Source organism: Phoca vitulina, unplaced genomic scaffold (assembly GCF_004348235.1).
Source record: "Phoca vitulina isolate PV1807 unplaced genomic scaffold, GSC_HSeal_1.0 scaffold21, whole genome shotgun sequence".
Classification (NCBI taxonomy): Eukaryota; Metazoa; Chordata; class Mammalia; order Carnivora; family Phocidae; genus Phoca; species Phoca vitulina.
In genome coordinates this window covers 577,539-596,509 of record NW_022589724.1, presented here as the reverse complement: position 1 = coordinate 596,509, position 18,971 = coordinate 577,539, and the positions used below count along the sequence as shown (strand labels likewise).

General features: G+C 53.1%; 1 protein-coding gene and 1 non-coding gene across 2 annotated transcripts; both read left to right on the top strand.

Annotated features, from left to right (window-relative positions):
- The first annotated feature begins 222 nt into the window (after positions 1-222).
- On the top strand, positions 223-17,803 carry IGFBPL1 (insulin like growth factor binding protein like 1). The gene is made up of 5 exons (XM_032418984.1): positions 223-673; positions 9,442-9,551; positions 10,225-10,341; positions 12,534-12,692; positions 14,526-17,803. The coding sequence occupies exons 1-4, from the start codon at positions 223-225 to the stop codon at positions 12,681-12,683; spliced, it is 828 nt and encodes a 275-aa protein (XP_032274875.1). The 3' UTR covers positions 12,684-12,692; positions 14,526-17,803.
- On the top strand, positions 11,374-11,446 carry TRNAK-CUU. Its single transcript has one exon. It is a non-coding gene; the product is annotated as a tRNA-Lys (tRNA).
- Positions 17,804-18,971: the final 1,168 nt, after the last annotated feature.

Genomic DNA, 18,971 nt, shown 5'->3' with positions numbered 1-18,971 from the left:
CCACTGGGTCTAGGAGAGCAGGTCTCGGGACATCCCTCCAGCTCTGAACCGGGGCGGCCGGGAGCCCACCCCGCCGCGCGGGTCCCGGACCCCGGCAGCCGGCTGCGGCGCCCCGCGGCGGAGGCCCGGCCAATCAGCGGCCGAGAGGCGGGCGGGGTGGCGGCGCGGCGCGCGCGAAGCGCAGCGCGAAGCAGAGGCGCCGCTGCCGTCCCGAAGCAGACCATGCCACGCTCACCCTCGCTCTTCCCGCTGCTGCTGCTCCTGCTGCCGCCGCCGCTGGCCCCAGGCCTCGGGCTCCGCGCCACCGGCGGCCGGCGCCCCGAGTGCGGTCCGTGCCGGCCAGAGCGCTGCCCGGCGCCCGCGCCCTGCCCCGCGCCCGGGATCGCGGCGCGCGACGAGTGCGGCTGCTGCGTGCGCTGCCTGGGCGCCGAGGGCGCGAGCTGCGGGGGGCGGGCGGGCGCGCGCTGTGGCCCCGGCCTGGTGTGCGCCAGCCGCGCCGCGGGGGCGGCGCCCGAGGGCACCGGGCTCTGTGTGTGCGCGCAGCGCGGCGCCGTCTGCGGCTCCGACGGCCGCTCCTACCCCAGCGTCTGCGCGCTGCGCCTGCACGCCCGGCACGCGCCCCGCCCGCACCCTGGCCACCTGCACAAGGCGCGCGACGGCCCCTGCGAATTTGGTGAGTCCGGCTTCTGCCCCGCGGTGCTGGGGCAGGAGGAGAAAGAGGGACCCCAGCCCTCTGGAATGTGGGGCAGAGGATCCCTGCATGCACCGTGATCGACAGCCTCAGTTTTCCCGTCGGAAGCAGTTTTTCTTACCTGGCCAGGTACTCAAGGAGACTGGGACAGAAATCCACATCCTCCACCCTTCCTTACCAAGCTCATGGAGATACAAGCCCTTGAGCTGGTCAGAATTTTGGTGAACCTACTGTCTCTTTTGGTACTTAACTACCAAAAGGCCTTCAGTTACGTGCAGGCCTGCCATGTAGGCCTCCACCAGACTGGGAGTTGGGGGGGGGCGTGTCCTACTGAGTGTAAGTCCCCTGGGACCAGCAGCGGGCCAGGCCAGGTGGGGTTTTTGAATGGAGAGGGAGGGAAGGTGAAGATGCTGGAGGAAGAGGAGCTCCAGACAGGGACTCAGGAATCACTGGGCGAGAACCCCAGGGTTGGGAACCTGCTGGGATTCCCACCCAGGAGAGGGATCTCCCACCCAGGACAGGTAAGACATTTGAAGACCTAAGTTCTGTAAAGATGATGGTGCCATCAGGGCCAGACCTGGGTTTTGCGGGTCTAAGCCTCATATGATTCGGCAGGTAAAGGAACGGAAATATATTCATTGCTCGGTACCTAGAAACTTAAGGTTCATTAACATCCCAGGAACGTCATGTTTGGATGCCATGTTTGCCCACCTCTTTGTGTAATTTTTAAAACTCAAACAAAAACAGACCAAAAACATTGGTAGGGGATGGCCAGTGGAGCACCCTGATGGCCCATTAGGTTTTGGAGAGCTGCCCCCATCCACACTGCCTGGAGGGAGCAGTGGAGAGTTGAGGGTGAGTGAGCTTGTGGCCGGCAAGGTCCAAGGAGCCTGGCTTGGGGTTCTGGCCTAGGCCTGGAGACCCAAGTCTAGACCTAAATGCCTACATCGGTGTAATGAATTTAGCTCCAACAGGGAAGCCTTGGGGTGGGAGACAACCTTTTCCAGGCCTTGGGTAATTTCTCGTATTATTTCCCCCCCAAGCATTCCACGTATGTGCAGCAGACCCAGCGGGTTGTTGGGGATGGGGCAGGAAGGCTCCTGTCCTGGGCAACACGAAACCAATGTGCTGCCCATTGAGGGGGCTGAAGCAGCCCCAGAGCACGGGAAGGTCACCATTGGCTATTCCTGGCTGGGGCTTCCAATGGAGGAAAGAGCTGGTGGGTGCTTCCCAAGCTGCTACTGGTCCCCTGAGTGATCTTGGGCAGGTCCCTGCCCTTCTCTGGGCCCCGTCAGCCCTGTGGAGCCACAGTTGAGGTCCCTTCCATTTTGAACTTTTGTTTCTGCCCTGTGGCATTTCAACAGTCCTGCCTCCTTCCTTCTGGTTCCTATCACTCCTTTTTATAATCTGCTTTCTTTAGCAGTTAATTCACAGGCAGTTCTCTTTGTCTCCAGACAAGTCACACTTACACTCCACACGCTGGAGACGCCAAGAAATGCTGACCAAGTCCCCAGAATCTAACCGGTGCGGATAGTCTCAGATGATTTCTCCCTGGAGTGATATTCTGTTCCTAAGACCGAGCCACCTTGAAGACACATGGACTAAATCTGCCATTGTGCAGAGGAGACTGAGACCCAGGGGGGCAGGGGACACAGGCAGGGTGATCAGTAAAGCCTGACCAGCACCCAGGACCCCGACGCCCTCTGTAGTGCTCTTTCAGGACAGGACTTGAGAGTGTTAAGTCAGGCAGGTGGTGGTTGCCATGGTTACCAGAGTGCGGCCAGATGGCAGATGGCAACCCCATACCCCTAATTCACTGAAAATTACCAAATGACAAGTAAACATGACAGCCCCTCCACTCTGATCTATGGGCTCTGAGGCCCACCCCAGGCACAGGCCCCGCGAGTAAAGATGTTCAAGGGGCCAAAAGGAAGGAAAGTCAGAAACTGCTTTTAATGATCCCGTTAGTGACAGGCAGCAGGCCTCCCTACGATTCAGCTCTCCTTCCCCACCCACAATTGTGTCATCTGCAGCAGCCCCGGGCACTGTGGTCCCCTGTCTTTGTGTCCTGAAATGTTTGGGTGGCCCCTGCGCTGGTGTCCTGGTGAAGCACGGAGGTGTGGACAGGGGCATCTTTCCTAGCCCAGGTGGCACCTCATTCTGTGCTGCCCCAAAGCCATCCTTTATTCAGAGGATGAAGCAGGGGTACTTTTTAACAATGCCCCCAGGGACCCTGGTGGGAGGGAAACGGCTGAGTCCTAGCAGCAGCTGTTCTGCTTCAATATTGTTAATAAAATCACCCCTTGCCAGCTCTCACCTACCCTTCAGTAAGCGAGCACCTGACTTAGACTGAATGAGACCTCCGTAAATATCAGGTTCCACACAGGGTGGGAAGTGTTCTCTGAAACCATTTTCGGGCTTAAATTCTGACCTTTTCCTATGCTCTGAAATTCCCCCCAAACGCCTAATAATGAGGGCAATCCTTTGATTAACACATTGAATGAAGACTCGCCCTGTTTCCACGTATGAATCATTCTTTACTGTTGGAAATCGCCCTTGCATCCCATCTTCTTACTCAATTTTCACAACTACCCTGGCCAGATCTCACTCCCATTTAATAGAAGGGAAAACTGAGGTACACAGAAGGGAATTCCCTGGAGCTGCGTTCCTAGCTCCTAGCTGAGGTGGGGCCCCAGCCTGGGTTTGCCTGGCCCTTTTTAGACGGAGCCATGCACCTCTAGCCCGATGGCCACCTGATTAGGAAGAGGCTGCAAACTGGCCACCCTTGAATCCTGAGGGTTTCTCCGTCCGGATCCACCTTCCTGTTTTCCCCCCAAGGCTTGTTGCTGGCCCCCCTGCTTGGCACTGGGGGATGGCTCCTGAGAGGAACGGGGATGGCTTCACAGAAGGGAAAATATCTGAGCGGAACCTTTAAGGACTTGTAGAAAATTCTTGGGGAGAAAGGGGGATGGGGAGGTAAGAGCAGGTAGGGGAGATCCTGTGGTGGGTGTGACCCTGGGCTGCTGGGCAGCTCCCCAGGGGGATGGTTGGGGAAGGGGGCGAGGCCCAGAGCGGCTTGGGGCAGGGCCGTGGCCAGCCTCGAGCGCCAGGCTGAGGGATGCAGCTTCGCTCGGTACTAAGTTATTGGTTTCTTTTCTTTGCTGTAAGGTGGCATGGCGTTCTTGTTGCTGCTGTCATTATTTTAAGAGGCTGTGTTGTTCCGTGCGTGCCCCCTGACCGGTGGCTAACGTGGGGAGGGGGCTGGGATCCTGCAGGCAGCAGGTTGAGAGCGTGTTTTGAATGCTAGATTAGGTAGGAACAGGGTCCCGGGCCAATACCCACCAGGGCCCCGGGCCCCCCCAAAGCCTCAGTGAGCTCTTGAGATCCTGAATCTTAGAAAATTCACCTCCCTCCGTTGACATTCCAGCTCCACCGCAGTCTGTGCGAGGCGCGTGTTACCAGGTAACCAGGAGAGGCTGCGAGCGCCACTTTGTGAGAGGGACAAAGAAGGGGGGGGCCTCGTGCTCAAAAGCCTTTCATGCCGAGGGAGGGGCTGTGAGGCACGGGCTGCAGGGAGCCGGATTAAGCTGTTTCTCCTTCCACATCGGAACATGACTATTAGCATAAATTATCAGGGCTGCTCAATGCGTTGGTGATTAAACTCTTTGGTTGTGCACTTCTTTGTACAAGCAGATGGAGTCCTGGGGGATGACTTTTGATATTCTTTCTTTCCTGGGTACCATTAACTTGAAAGAAACCTCAGAGGCATTTGGGAAGATCTTTCATTCTGGGCGTCAAGGACATATCTAGTTGATGGTGTGTGTATGGGGGGGGGGTTGGGGACAGATCACCGCACACTATAATAATGCTGTCGGCCCCTCCCACTCGTACAGACCCGCACTGTCAGTAATTCAGTCACATTCATCCTCAGCAGTCACTGTCTTCATTTGCAGACCAGGAGGAAATGGTTAACGGCTTGCCCAGGCTCCCGTGGTTGGCACCGGGACCCCAGCGCTACCTCTGTGGGTGCACACGTGGGTGACCGTTCTGTTACCTGCTGGGTGGATCGGTGCCCTCCCAGCTTTTCTTGAGCTGTTGCTGGCATGGACAGAAGGAAACAAAGTATTTAGCAAGGCAGAGCTAGAGAGACCACAGACTGGGCCCACCAGGCACCATCCTCCCTCTTGAAATCCACGTTGCTCTTGTCACACGCAGGTAGAAAAGAAAGTGTGGCAGTTCGGGCAGTAGTGAGGCGAGAGGCTGTGCCCCGGGCTCGCCAGAATGAGGGCTGCGGGCGTGGCTCTGGAGGAGGCCGGGCACTTCCAGGAGATTCCCCGTGGGGTAGCACAGCCTGCCAGGTCCTCGGGTCTCTCTGTGGGAGAGAGAGTTTGACTCAGCTGTGATTTTTTACAGTTTGCAAGGGGTCTTGCTCTGTTTTACAGTTTGCAAGGGTCTGTAAACCCCTTGCAAACTGTAAAACTGTGGAAGAGCCGTTTGACTCACAGCTGTGATTTATTACAGTGACAGGAGACAAAGCAAACAGCAAAGGGAAAAGCAGCTCATGGGGTAAAGACAGGGAAAACCAGGCGCGAACTTGCCCGCGCCTCTCCCAGCGGATCACACGGGACACCCTGAGTCCCCCAGCAGTGCCTGGTGACAACACGTGTGAGTGTTGCAAGGGGTCTTGTAGCTCTTCCTCCCAATAGCCTATGGAGAGGGGAGGGGTGAGGAAAAAGAACAGATGCCCGTGCCCATTTTAAAGAAGAAGAAACTGAGACCGCGTCACAGCATTGGTGTGGCAGAGACAGGATTTGAACCTGGGTCCGTCCTGCCCGTGGTAGTCATGACGTTGAGTACCCCAGCACCACATTCAAATGAGCCCTTGGGGACAGCAGGATTGGGAATGTCCTGCAAGTATAAACAATGTATCACCCATTTAATAGTGTCTTCAGGAGAACTGCTCCTTGGGGGGTGATGTTTGGAGGGTTTTTTCCTGTGTAGAAGAGTAAACAGAGCAGGCCTGAGACTCTGTCCTTAGAAGGGCCTGCTGGCCAGATTGACCCTTGGCTGGTGTCTGGGAACTTGGATTCGGGGACAGTTCCCACCGTCCCCTCAGTGATAAGAGTGACTCTTGGCCTGAGCTGTTTGGGCCAACACCACGGTTTATGCTGCACGCCTGCTTTCCTTCCGGGACCCTGGAATTTTGGTACGTGCTGAGCAGAGGGGGCCCAGGTGACCTGCCCCCAACAAAAATCCCGGGCTCGAAGTCTCCAGTGAGCCTCCCTCGGATGGCGTCTCACACGTGTTGTCACCAGACACTGCTGGGGGACTCAGGGTGTCCCGTGTGATCCGCTGGGAGAGGCGCGGGGAAGTTCGCGCCTGGTTTTCCCTGTCTTTACCCCATGAGCCGCTTTTCCCTTTGCTGTTTGCTTTGTCTCCTGTCACTGTAATAAATCACAGCTGTGAGTCAAACTGCTGAGGCCTGTGAGTCCTCCTAGCAAATCACTGAACCTGGGGATTGTCTTGGGGCTCCCCAACACAGTCCCTAAAGAACTCTTTCTTGTTCTGGAATGGAGTCCATACAGACAACAAATATTTCACTTTAAAACTCAGTGAAGTGTTGATGGAATCAGGGTCCCTGGGTTTGAGTCCCTGCTCCTCCAGGCACTTCACCTTTCCGAGCCTTGGTTTTCTCGTCTGTAAAATGGGGATAAAAGCACCTGCTTAGCAGGGTAGGTATAAGGACGAAAGGAGCAGTGTACATGGAATTGTCATCTAAGTAGAAAGCAAGACTCTTTGGGACAAACAAAGCTCAGAGCCAGAGCCTGGGCTCAAAGCCTTGCCCAACCATCTAAACCCGAGTAACCCTGACCAGCTGCACCGCTGGTGAAATTGCTGGAAAGATGGAATGGGTTAATCCCTGTGAGCAGACTAGAGTGCCTAGCACACAGCGAGCTCTCAGAATTAGGTGGTGGCATTTATTACCATTATTACCGTGATGATCATGATGGCTGATTATGAAGAGCTATTATGGATAAAAATATTTTAAATTTAAAAGCGGATATGTTAACATTAAAACCAGATTACTATGACAAAGAGAAGCATGAAGAAATTTTTTGAGATGAACTGGACTCTTCTAGATCTTGGTTGTGGCGGTGGTTACATGACCGTAGGCATTTGTCAAAACTCAAGAGCTGCGCTCCACAAGGAGTAAATGTGCTGTATGTCAATTTTAAAATAAATAAAAATCTGAATGTTACTTTGTCACCGAAAGCTGCGGGCTCTTTTGTCAAAGAAGTAATATTTTCTGCCACAAGATCAGTAGCAAAGACAGCATTTCCAAGACAGTCTTTAAAAGAGGGAGAGGGAAATTCTAGGAGAGAGAATGTTGAAATGTGATTTACTGGTTTATTCATTTAGGCCTGAAAGGGATTGATGAAATCTCATTTAAAATTTATGACTTTACATGAATGAAAGTAAAACATGTTGATCGAGTGTCCCTCTGGAATCCATTGAGGGCTTTGGAATAAGATACAGTTCTGATTGTTTCCCCAGCGAGCCATTTGAGGACTGCTGGGCTCCGGGGGAGTGGATGTTGGCGGGAGGGTGTGGATAAATTAGACTCTTTGTCATGTTGCAGATGGGGCCCCTGCTGGAGAGCAGGGGTGTTGTGGTTCTTTGTGGCAGTTTGCAGGTGGCGGGGATGCTTTGGGCAATGTTAGAAGCCTTAGGACCTTGGTTCAGTAGAGGGCTTTGGCTACACTCAGTGTTGTGGGTATGTGGAGCCATGTGCTTGGGGGGCAATCAAATGGGCACAACTGAAGGAGTGGGCTGATCAGGCTGAGGGGGAAGAGAGCAGCCTGGGGGTAGGGAGCATAGTGTCTGTATTCAGTGGAGGCCAATGGGGCACCCAGGGGGCCGCAGGGCTCCAGTGAGGTGGCCCTGGGATCAACATGTGGGGGTTACAGGAAGGTAGGTTTTAGCTCCAGATGAAGGAAGACAAGCTTCCTTACTAGCAGAGCTCTCCTAGGATGGAAAGACCTGGCTCTGTAGGTAGTAAGCTCTCTGTCAGTGGAGGCATGCAAGTGGATGCTAGCTGAACACATCAGATGGTCAGGCACAGGATCTTGGGGATTTGGTCCCCTCCGGTTTGAGACTCTGGTTCTAAGACAATTTTCCAGAGATCTTTTTTGGCACCAGCTTGACAAGGTCTGTCTGGAGGGGCCAGACCAGTCTTATTTCTGTGCCCTTTCACTCCTGTCCCTATCCCTCCTCCTGCAGCCTTCTCCCTCCCTCCCTTTGCTCTCTTTTTTTTATTGCAGCTGGACCCAGGCAGGCAAAGGCCCCTTCCCTCTCCAGGGCCATCCATGAGTCACATGGCAAAGTCCCAAGAGTGTAGACCCTGCAGTTTGATGGCTGGAGAAGGAATGTGTTTGCTCCTTATTTGCCATGTGTTTCTTCATCTAGTCATCTGTTTAGCAGACATGCTTCTGGGGCCCACTTACATGTCCTGTTAACTTAAACCATTGCGCTCACACTCATCACATGGTAAGATCAGCTCAACAGCCCAGCAAGCAGGGGGTATTATCCCCATCTTACAGATGAGCAAACCCAAGCAGGGAGGACCCCCCCGCCCCGAGGCCTCCCCACTGCATCTTGTCCAAGACACTGCTGGACTAGATGCAGGGATGGGCCCTGCTGCTGTCTGGTCCAGCGGAGGCTGGCGGGCACACCTGGGCTGCCAGCAAGCTGTCCTCCAGCAGCTCACACGGGCGCAGACGCCCTGGTCCTGGACTAGGACACATACCCTAACCCTCCAGGTCCTGCAGGAGGGGGAGCATCCCCTGTGGGGTTGGGGGGGGTGCCTTCCATGCGGTGCAGGCAGGTCCACTGAGGGACCAGGTGGAGGGCCTGAACGCCGAGGTGGCCGGACTTGATTCTTGGAGCGCCAGCGTGAGCAGAGCAAGTGGGGGGCACCGGGAGGAGGGCGGTGTGGGGTGTCAGCTAAGCACTTCTAACTCAGATGCCTGCAAGGTCGCCGTCCCAGCCAGCCCACACCCTCCCTCGCCTTTCTGTAATGTGCTGGCAGCCTCCAGCCGCCCTGCTTGGGGACGGCCATCCCGGGAGCGACCCCTCTCTCCGGTGTCCTCGGACCCAGTGCTGGCTTGCGGGGGGGCGGTGGAGGGGAGGCCGCTTGGAGCCTGCAGGTCTGTGATATGCAAACGAGCGTCTGGCCCGGCCGCGGAGGGGGGCGTCTGGGCGGTGTGCCGGCAGCTGTTCTGCGGGGCCTGTTCTTTGAACCGCCCCGCGTGCGAGGAGGAAAGCCCATCTGTTCGAAGACTTGGCGTTGGTGAGGTGACACCAGCCCCTCCTGAGCCACTCCGTGTCTCGAGGAGCTGAGCTGCAAGCAGATGGCCCCCGGGGTCCTGGGCGGGAGTGTGACGAGACCCAGGCTCTGCCACAGACGTGGCGGGTGGTTCGGGAAGCCGCCTTGCCCCTCCAGATCGCAGCTTTCCTGTTCGTAGAACAAAGGCGATGGATGAGGAAGCATGGAGGCATCCCTCCGGGTCTGAGGGAAACATGATTCGCCGCCTCCGCGTGTGCTCTTTGTGCGTGGAGAGCTTTCCTCTGCTGCGGCCCCCCTCACGGGGGACCGTGCCCGCAGGCTCTCTGCAGGCCGGGGATTTTAGACGTGGGGTGCTTGGGACCTGGCAGGGTAAAGGTTGTGACCCCCTGTCTTCCTCCTCCAGCTCCTCTGGTCGTCACGCCACCCCGGAGTGTTCACAACGTCCCCGGGGCCCAGGTGAACCTGTCCTGTGAGGTGAGGGCTGTGCCCACCCCTGTCGTCACGTGGAGGAAGGTATTTACGTCCAAGAATTCCGTGTGCGTGCGTGGGTGCATGCACGTGTGAGAGAGAGAGGTGTTTCTTGTGTGTTTATGTGTGTGTTATATGTGGCGCAGAGGGTTTTAAAAAGAGATCTTACAAGTCACTCTTCTTCCTTCAGGTTTATGCCTCAAAACTTTTACCCCAAAGCTCTGCCCAGAGCAGGGGAGTCGCCATCCTTCTTTGTGCCATTTGCTCCCTCAGCCACTTAGCTGTCCAGAAAGTTCATCTATTTATCTAGCCTGGATCCACTGGAACGAAGTTAGAGCCTACTTCACGGGATCTGGGTTTTAGAAAGACTATCCAAATCCGATTCCAAAATTAGATCTTCCTGCAGATCAATTTTTGAGAGACTGGCGTGGATCACAGCATATGTTGTCCACCTATGTCCGCAGCCCCCAGAAGGGCGGGGAAACTCTGAACCGCCTCTGAGATGGTGGTGGTGTCTACATCATTACTGTCCAGCAGGGGGTGCTGTCTGCACGGACATTTAGGTTTATGAAGCCACTGACGTTTTAATAGGAATAAGAGGTGCCAGGGCTTGGCCTTTGAGTCAGTAGGAAGATGAAGACAGCAAGGATGTCTGTGGTGTGGTTCTCACCCAGAGATGCTTTTTCTAAACCACTCCTGGTTGTTGTGTCCTCTGTAGGTCACACAGTCTCCTGAGGGTACCCAGGTGCTGGAGGACCTGCCTGGGGACCACGTCAATATCGCTGTCCAGGTGCAAGGGGGCCCTTCTGACCACGAGGCCACAGCCTGGGTTTTGGTGGGTATCTCATTTGTTTAGGATTAGTGGCTGTTATTGACTGGCCGTTACAAAGCACCCTTTATATTTCTATAGCACATTACACATTTCAAAGCTGTTCTTATCTCTTTTTGGTTGGACCCTACACTAACTGTGAGGGAAGTTTAACCCCCGAGAGCATAAGTGATCCTTAGTGGTGGTCAGAATTATGGCCCCAGAAAGATGTCCATGTCCTAATCCCTGGAATCTGTGGATATGTTATATGCAAGAGGGGATTAAGGTTGCAGATGGAGCTAAGGGTGCTCATCAGCTGACTTTAATAAGGAACTTATCTTGGATTATCTGGGTGGGTCCAGTATAATCACAAGAGTCCTTTAAATGCTGAAGAGGGAGGGATGGGGTGGCTGGGTGATAGACATTGGGGAGGGTATGTGCTATGGTGAGCGCTGTGAATTGTGCAAGACTGTTGAATCACAGAAATGTACCTCTGAAACAAATAATGCAGTGTATGTTAAGAAAAAAAAAAGAGGATAGCAGGGGGGGAAGAATGGGGGGGGAGTAGGTGGCGATTACAGACAATTTGAGAAGTAGATTTGGCTAAAGGAGCATGAGGGTTCTGGAGGGGAGGGGGGTGGGAGGATGGGTTAGCCTGGTGATGGGTATTAAGGAGGGCACGTTCTGCATAGAGCACTGGGTGTTATGCACAAACAATGAATCATGGAACACTACATAAAAAACTAATGATGTAATGTATGGTGATTAACATAATAAAAAAAATTTCTCAAAAAAAAAGTCATAAATGCTGAAGAGGGAGGCAGGAGGGAAGGAGCCAGAGAGATGGCCGCATGGGAAAGACACGAGCCACCATCTCCGGCTTTGAAGATGGAGGAAGAGGACCACGAGCCCAAGAATGCAGGCAGCCTCTAGAATGGGAAAGGCAAGAAATGGATTTTCCCCTGGGGCCCCTAGGAAGAAGGCAGCTGGGCTGATAGCTTCATTTTAGCCCCCTGATTCCCACTGGGACTTCTGACCTCGAGAACTAAATATAGGGGCGCCTGGCTGGCTCAGTCGGTAGAGCGTGTGACTCTTGTTCTCGAGGTTGTGAGTTCGAGCCTCACGTTGGGCATAGAGATTGCTTAAAAATAAAATATTTGATAAGTTTTTTTTTAAAAAGGCACCAAATATAATAAATGTGTGTTGTTTTAAGCCATGAAGTGGTAATGAGTTATAGCAGCCCTAGGAGACCACTACGCTCGCCCCCAAGACCACGGGGCTGAGAAAGAGGGAAGACAGCACACTGGTGTCCCCCCTCGGGGCTCTGCTGTGCCACTTGCAGCAGCTTAACTAAGTCACGGGAATGCCATGTGTTTGAAAGAGGGAGGGAGGGACGGGGGTCCACGTTGGGCTAGTCACTCTGCCTCTTGAGCTTCAGTGTCCCCAGTCGGAGGAGGAGGGCCTTGGACTGCACATGGTCCGAGGGCCCTGTCACCCAACAGTCTGTGACTCACTGCCAGTCTCCTGTAATATCAGGGTAACGGCGCTCCCCATGGCCCGCAGTCGGCGTGAGTTCCACACGATCGTGTGCATACCCCCTGCCCAGGCTGCACGGTGGACAGAGGTCATCATGCCGAGGAGAGGAGGGAGCTGGTGTGGGTGTGGTTGCGCTCTGCAGGGCCATGAGGACAGGCTGCTCGAGGACGGCCGGTCGGTGTCCGCCTCACTTCACTCCCGTCTATGCCAGGGTTGGTGACTTCTCCGCCCAGCTCGGAGCCTTGGAATGCAGCCGGGTCCGTGTGGCTTTTTCCAAATCAAGCACCTTCCCCTCTTGATTACAAGAAGGCGTAGGGGGAAATGTTCTCTCTGGTGTTATTTTGTAAGGCTGTCTCCATTGGGAGCACTTGTGGGCCATTCCTTGGTCAGTCGATTTTTGCTCGTTTAACTTGCAGTATTTTCCTTGTGAGGTGTACCTGTCACCGTCAATAAAAGGACCAGGTAGCTCACAGTGAAAGGTAGGGATGCAAAGGAAACATTAAAATGAGATCCACCGTAGAGAGGGTACAGAGAAGAAAATTTAACTCTTTCTTGGCAACCAAGGCAAGAAGAGAAATAGTGAGCCCTATCTTATTTTGAAAAATAAGTGTTCAGACGTATCTTAGGAACTAAATAAGGAAGTGATTTTGCCTTGCCATAAACTTGCCTATTTTTACTTCTAGATCAAGCCTCTGAGAAAGGAAGATGAGGGAGTGTACCTGTGTCATTCAACCAACGCAGTTGGGGAGGCTCAGTCCCACGGCACGGTGACGGTTCTAGATCTGAGTAAATACACAGCCCCCCACCTCCCAGCTCCAGACGACCACATGTGATGGAGTCAGGTACATATTATATATTTATACACCTGTGTCACAAGAGATTGAGGTGGCTTATAAGATGTATAGTAACAAAGAAGAAAAATACATCAATCAAAACCAGAGGAATACCAAACAGGAGTTAGGAACGTACTACACTTAGCAGGTGGAATCTCTAGTATGTTCAACACTCATACCACTCCGGGCCTCCCACCTGGCGTGCAAACACAGGAGCTGGGAACGTTGTGGGTGTCCATAGGTAGGAAAGACCAGTTGTCTCTTTCTGTTTCTGAAGCTGAACAGAATATTTCCTTCAAGCCCTAGAGGGGGCAGAGAGAGAGCAGACGTCACTGTGACAGCACCCGTGTGAGAAGGAGACAGTCTGAGCTCCATTTGCTGTCCCCAGGTTTGTCCTCGTTGGCAGCTCTGCTGTCTCCAGGCCTCGCCTCCCTGTCCTCAGCACCGCACGTGCTTAGCAGCGTGTCCGGGAGAATCTGCATCTCCCCTGGCCCCTCGGCTCTTATAGCGCCCCCTACCCGGGTGAGAGCTGGGGTTGCATCTGTCCCCTGCCCACAGGTCGGCCATGAACCTAGGAAACGAGCCCCTTAATTAGCCAGCTTGGGCTGCGTCACAACCCCTGGAGCTGGCTGGTGCACAGCCACCAACATTTGTCTTGCTCACATTCCTTGTCACGTGGCCGGTCGGCTGGCTGTGTGTCTGCTCCACGTGTCCTGTCACACGGACCCAGCTGGAGGAGCAATCCCAGTGTGCAGAAGGTCCATTCTTGTGGCGGAGGGGATGAGCGAGACACTGAGCCAGGTACACAGTCTCATTTAAAGATTCTGCTCCAGGGGCGCCTGGGTGGCTCAGCTGGTTAGGTGGCCAACTCTTGATTTCGGCTCAGGTCACGATCCCAAGGTCGTGGGATCAAGTCACATATCAGGCTTCCTGCTCAGCGGGGAGTCTGCTTCTCCCTCTGCCCCCCACCCCCGCTTGTGCTCACACATGTTTTCTCTCTCGCAAAAATAAATAAATCTTAAAAAAAAAAAATACAAGAAGTGCAGTGTTAAGGAAGCGAGGGGCGTGTGCGAGTTTGAGGGGAGAGAAGTGGCTTAGAAGTGGGGAAAGCAAGGGAGATGTCGCTGAGGAAGTGGCATGGTGGATGAAGTAGTTAGAGCTCCTGGACGCAGGCACGGAAATAGGTGGGAAATCCTCAAGTAGGAGTGCAGGTAGGAGATGGTTCTTTAAGTTGCCCTCCTGATACTCTTTGCTTTTTATAGTTGTTATATCATGTACCAGGACTTTTGTTCTGCACACTTGTGTGCGTATATATGTATGTACCTATGTATGTGTGTCTGTATACATATTTCATGTTTTAAATATGTATACATTTTTTAAGTATATATATAATTTAAAAACACACACACACAATGATACCAGGCTATGAATGTAGTCTGTTATAGAGGAGTTTTCAAAAGAGAGCCACAAAGAATCATGAAATTTTAAGACCATTGCCACATAGGTCTTCAGTTCCCCCTACAACATGCAGTACTGGCCAGCTCTTGCTTGCTTACCTCCAGTGTTGTGGAGCTCACTACCACCAGACATCCATCTTTGGGTTTTCCAGTAGTTGAAAGTTCTTCCTTGTATTAAGCTGGATGCTGCCTCCGTGAAATGTGCACCCAGCGGTCCCACATGAACTTCATGGACACCCCAGGGCCCCTCTGCTCCTCACCAGCACTACCCCTGGCCAGGAAGATTTAGGGTTAAGGATCATTTCCCCCACCCTCCATTTACCACATAGTTGATTGTGACAGAGCAGGCTTCTTTCCTCTCATCCTTTTCTCTCTTTCCTTCTAGGGTCTTAGAAACGTTGATGACAGGATGTTGGAAGAGTCAAGTCACACATCGTTTTCCTTGTGAAGAGTTGGAGAAACTGTGTTTATAGATGACCCCTTTTGTATGTTTTTCAAATTAGATGCAAACTAGATTCCTATGCAGATGTAGTTTTTAGCAGGGCAAGCATTGGGAAACCAGACTGCATGTGGCTTTTTTATACTTTTGAAAGGAATTGCTCTGTGAGAATTCTTTTTTAACCTAACCTCTCCCAGGAAAGGTCACCTGATGGTATGTTTGTAATTCTAAAGGGCTGGAACAAGAAGGCCTGTGTCAGCCATGAGTCTTTACCTCGTTTCTCTGTGACTGATCAGTGTGTGTTGTAGGAGGAGGGGGTAGGGCCACGCCGTCCTCTGCCTGCTGACTTGCTGTGTGTCCCCTCTCTGGGCCTTTGTCTCCTCACCTGGGAATGCGGCGTTTGGACTAGAGGTTACCCGTGTCCTGTTGAGCCCTGCCATCCTAGAGTAAGATGGCCCTGTGGGAAAAATAGGGGAGGTATAGTCTTAGCATCCCTTTTAAGTTCCCTCCAAAACAGTTGCCGTGGCTTCATGCTAGGCTGTGGAGCTGGCCATAGCTCTTCCTTCCCTGCCATTTTCCCACCTTAAAGAGATGGAGTCCTTGGCTGGGTGTTTGGGGACCAAGATGTCCACTTGTCAGCAAGCTCAGTGTTCTCTAACCAGGTGGGCAGTGGACCCCTGGCTTCTGGGCATCAAACTGAGGAAAGGGGGTCAGAGGCTTCTTTCTCTGGGCTGTGGGATTAGAGTGTAGTAGAATACCTTTTACTTGGAGAGGTTTTGACCTTACCCAGGAATAAGGCTTTCTTTTCTTTTTTCTTTTTCTTTCTTTTTCTCTTTCTCTCTCTCTCTTTTTCTCTTTCTTTCTTTCTCTCTTTCTCTTTCTTTTCTTTCTGTCTCTCTCTCTTTCTTTCTTTCTTTCTTTCAAGAAGAGTACTTAATATTTGGTGAAAAAATAGACCCCCTAGGTGATTCAAATTTGTTTTTAAGTCAGAATTGGAATCTCATTTGTGTCTTGTCCTTCAAGTTCATGAAGCGCTTTTCCATCTGTGGTCACTCCCAACTCCAGGATGGCAGGCAGGGCGAGCATAGATGTCCCTCCCCCTTTGCAGAGGAAGAAACCAGGCTCTGAGAGGGAGGCGCCGAGAAGGACGGGAACTCAGGGCACCTGGCCCTGGTTGGCACCCTTCCCACGCTGCTGCTCGGGTAATCTCCTAGCTGTGGAAAGGAACGTCCTGCCTGTTCCAGAGGCCCTGGGGATCTTACCAAGGTCCCGCTCAGCTTCTACAGCACACTCCCAGGCCGCTCCCACTGAGCATGACATTCTGGAATCCTTTTTGGAATTAAATTTTCTGCCTTTGAGCCTGGCCATTACATATCTGAAATAGTGCGGTGGTATCACCCTCATGTACTACATGGCAGGAGCATGGCCTGGGAATCTGGAAACATGAGGTCCATTTGGGAATTCATCCCTGGCTTGCTGCCTGACTCCGAGCAAGTCCCCTTCACCTTCTGGACCACAGTTTTCCTCATCTGAATAAGGGAACGAAACTAGATGGGTGGTTTGCAAACTAAAACATCGGGTCCCCTTTCTTTGAATAAGATCAGAGCTGAAACTGGTTGACTGGAAACTGTGCTTGTCTGTTGGAGGTTGGGGCTGCAGGGGACCCGCTCACACCCCCCCTACTCAGCACCCCCGACGCCCTCCCCACTCTGCCCCCTGCCCTACCACGGGGGTTTCTGTATCCAGGGTCTGCAGCTAAGTCTTCTGGGATGTGAATAGTTAGGAGAAGACTTGCTTGGTAAGGCACTTAGTGAAACTGTCAGGAGAAGCAGGGATGTTACGGCCTTGGAGAAGGTACTAGAACAATCCTGCATCTGCTGATAGGCACATTCAGCGAAAATCACTTGACCCACCTCACATGTGCCCAGTCACAGTTGGAGAGCTGGGTCTAGACGCAGAGAGCAGGGCAGATGGAGCGCTTGGGTGCCAGAGCTGAACATCGAAACCACGGGAGGCTGGGTTCGCAGGGTAAGGATGTGCAAAATAATAATAATAATCATGAATGCTCTCCAAAATTTTCACCAAAACCAAAAAGGCAGAAAAACAGAATTGTTCCAACCTCATGACTTTTCAACCAGGGGAGCCCCAGACCCCTCCAGGGGCTGAGAGCACTGTGCTCTGGTTTTTGCCCTTCAGAAACATGGTGCCCCCAGAGCCTGTGTTTTCTGCCCTATTGTCATAAATGTGATGATGTCACATGACCCCTGCATCTGAAAATAAATGTTTTTAAAGACAGTCTTCGTGGTTTCGTGGTCTCTCTGTCCTTGGAACACTGCTGTGGGTGGGAGCAGGGCCCACCAATATGTCTCCAGCACCCCTGACACATCTTGCCCTTTTCTTGCCCATCTCAGCTACTTCAGCCCAATGCTCCTTCCCCCCTCACACCTGGGTTCTGGTCACAGCCCCACCTGGACACCTGACTCACAATTTTTAACTAATCCTTATTGCCTCCTGCTGGCCTGATCCTTCTAACTCCCTCAGAACTTGTGTCTCCCACTGGATACACATCCCAGTATTTCACTGACTCAGAGAACTGCGCCCTCTGTCATTTCCCACATGCACACGGAGGCCAGAAGGGTTTAGAAATCAATACAAAGGAGGGTGAGACTCAAGTGGGGAGGAGTGGGATGAGGTTGCAGTCCTGCCAGGCAGCACAAGGTGATCAGAGCAGGGGGAAATCTGAGAAGACTTCCTGGAAGAGGAGGCATCTGAACTGGGGATTGGAGTGGGTAGGGGGGATTCTGGGCTAGGGAAACAGCATGCGGAAGGAGCAGGGAAGGAGAGGTGCAGGGTAGCTTGTGAAGGGGAGTCGTGACCTGTGGTGGTTGCCAGGAGCTGTAGTGGTGGGTGGGGGAGAGTGGTTTTAGGCCACACCCCTAAATGCCATCAGAGGAGGTTAGACCTGATGCTGCAGGGGGTGAGCAGCTGAATCTCAGTCTTCTGTTGTCAACTGAGTTATAACTGGCCTTAAAGGAGATCATTTGAAAGCCAGTGTTCAATCCCAAATGTACCCCTTTCCCAAAAAAGTCTGATTTTTAGTCAAAATGGATTTTTTTCCTTCAGATTTTGTGGTAAAATTAACCCTATATCTTGAAAAAACATTGCCCTCCCCTCTCCCCCAGGGCTGGATGACACAGGAAAAATTAATAAGAATGCACAAATCAATCGAGAGTGAACTGTCCCCTCTAATGAATGTCCTCGTTCCCAGCCTTTGCCAGGGCCTCCTGAATGTTAAATCAGAGAATGATTCTTATGTAATATTTTAATTAAGGGAAGCTAACGTGGCTTGGTGTCTGCAGCTGAATAATGAATTCAGAATGTGGGAGCCCCCATCAGCCAGGGCAGAAGCGGAGAGGGTGGCTGCCCGCACTTGGCTGGGTGGGACTGGCCTCGGTCCCCTGGAGTGTGGGGCTACCTCAGTTCAGCCACGGCTGCATCCAGGGGCTCGGGGGTCTGCAGCCAGGCGACAGGCTGTGCCCCCTTTCACTCTGCTGTCTCTCTCGTGCCTAAATCTCCCCATGGTATTAGGGGCCTGGTTGGCTGTCGAGGGAAGAGGAAAAAATCATTGTTGGGGCTGGGGGCGGTGCAAAGAAGCTTCTCTTACCTCGGCTCATAAACCCACGCACACCCACATCTGCAGAGCACCAACTCTGCTCCGTGCTGAGGGCCTGTGGCCGCTCACAGCCCTCACAGCTGCCGGTGGCATCGAGCCAGGATCTGGCTCTGTGCTGCCAGAGGTACGGCGGCGTCCCCGGGGCAGAATGGGCCTCAGCTCTGGACTTGAAGACTCGGAGCCAAGGTCAAGCTGCGCCACAGTCCGGAGTCCGGGCCACTTCCTCTACTCTCAGAGCCTGCATTTCCTCATCAGCCCTGCGGTCCTGAGCCTGCCGTGAATGAGTGGACACGCACTGGCCACCCTGGAAGGGATGCTGAAGGCTGTGTGGCAGGGGCACGGGACGACAGAGCAGACATGCTGGGGGTCTGTGGAAGACACAATCCAGTGCAACATAAAATCAGATCCAGGGGCGCCTGAGTGGTTCAGTCGGTTAAGCGGTTAAGTGTCTGCCTTCGACTCAGGTCATGATCTCAGGGTCCTGGGATCGAGCCCCAGGTCGGGCTCCCTGCTCAGTGGAGAGCCTGCTTCTCCCTCTCCTCCCCGCTCACGCTCTCTCTCGCTAACTCTGTCTCTCTGAAATAAATAAAATCTTAAAAAAAAAAAAATCAGACCCATTTCATTATATGCTAACAAAAAGAAGCCGTCACAGAACAAGACTAAATGAAGGGTGGGCATTATGAGCTCAAAGGGACCAGAGACAGCATCCTGGAGGAGAC

Excerpts from the sequence above, each read along its gene's own strand:
- IGFBPL1 (XM_032418984.1), top strand. The coding sequence starts at position 223 with ATGCCACGCTCACCCTCGCTCTTCCCGCTGCTGCTGCTCCTGCTGCCG. Across the intron at positions 674-9,441 it reads CGACGGCCCCTGCGAATTTG|CTCCTCTGGTCGTCACGCCA; the intron begins GTGAGTCCGGCT and ends TTCCTCCTCCAG. Across the intron at positions 9,552-10,224 it reads CTGTCGTCACGTGGAGGAAG|GTCACACAGTCTCCTGAGGG; the intron begins GTATTTACGTCC and ends TGTCCTCTGTAG.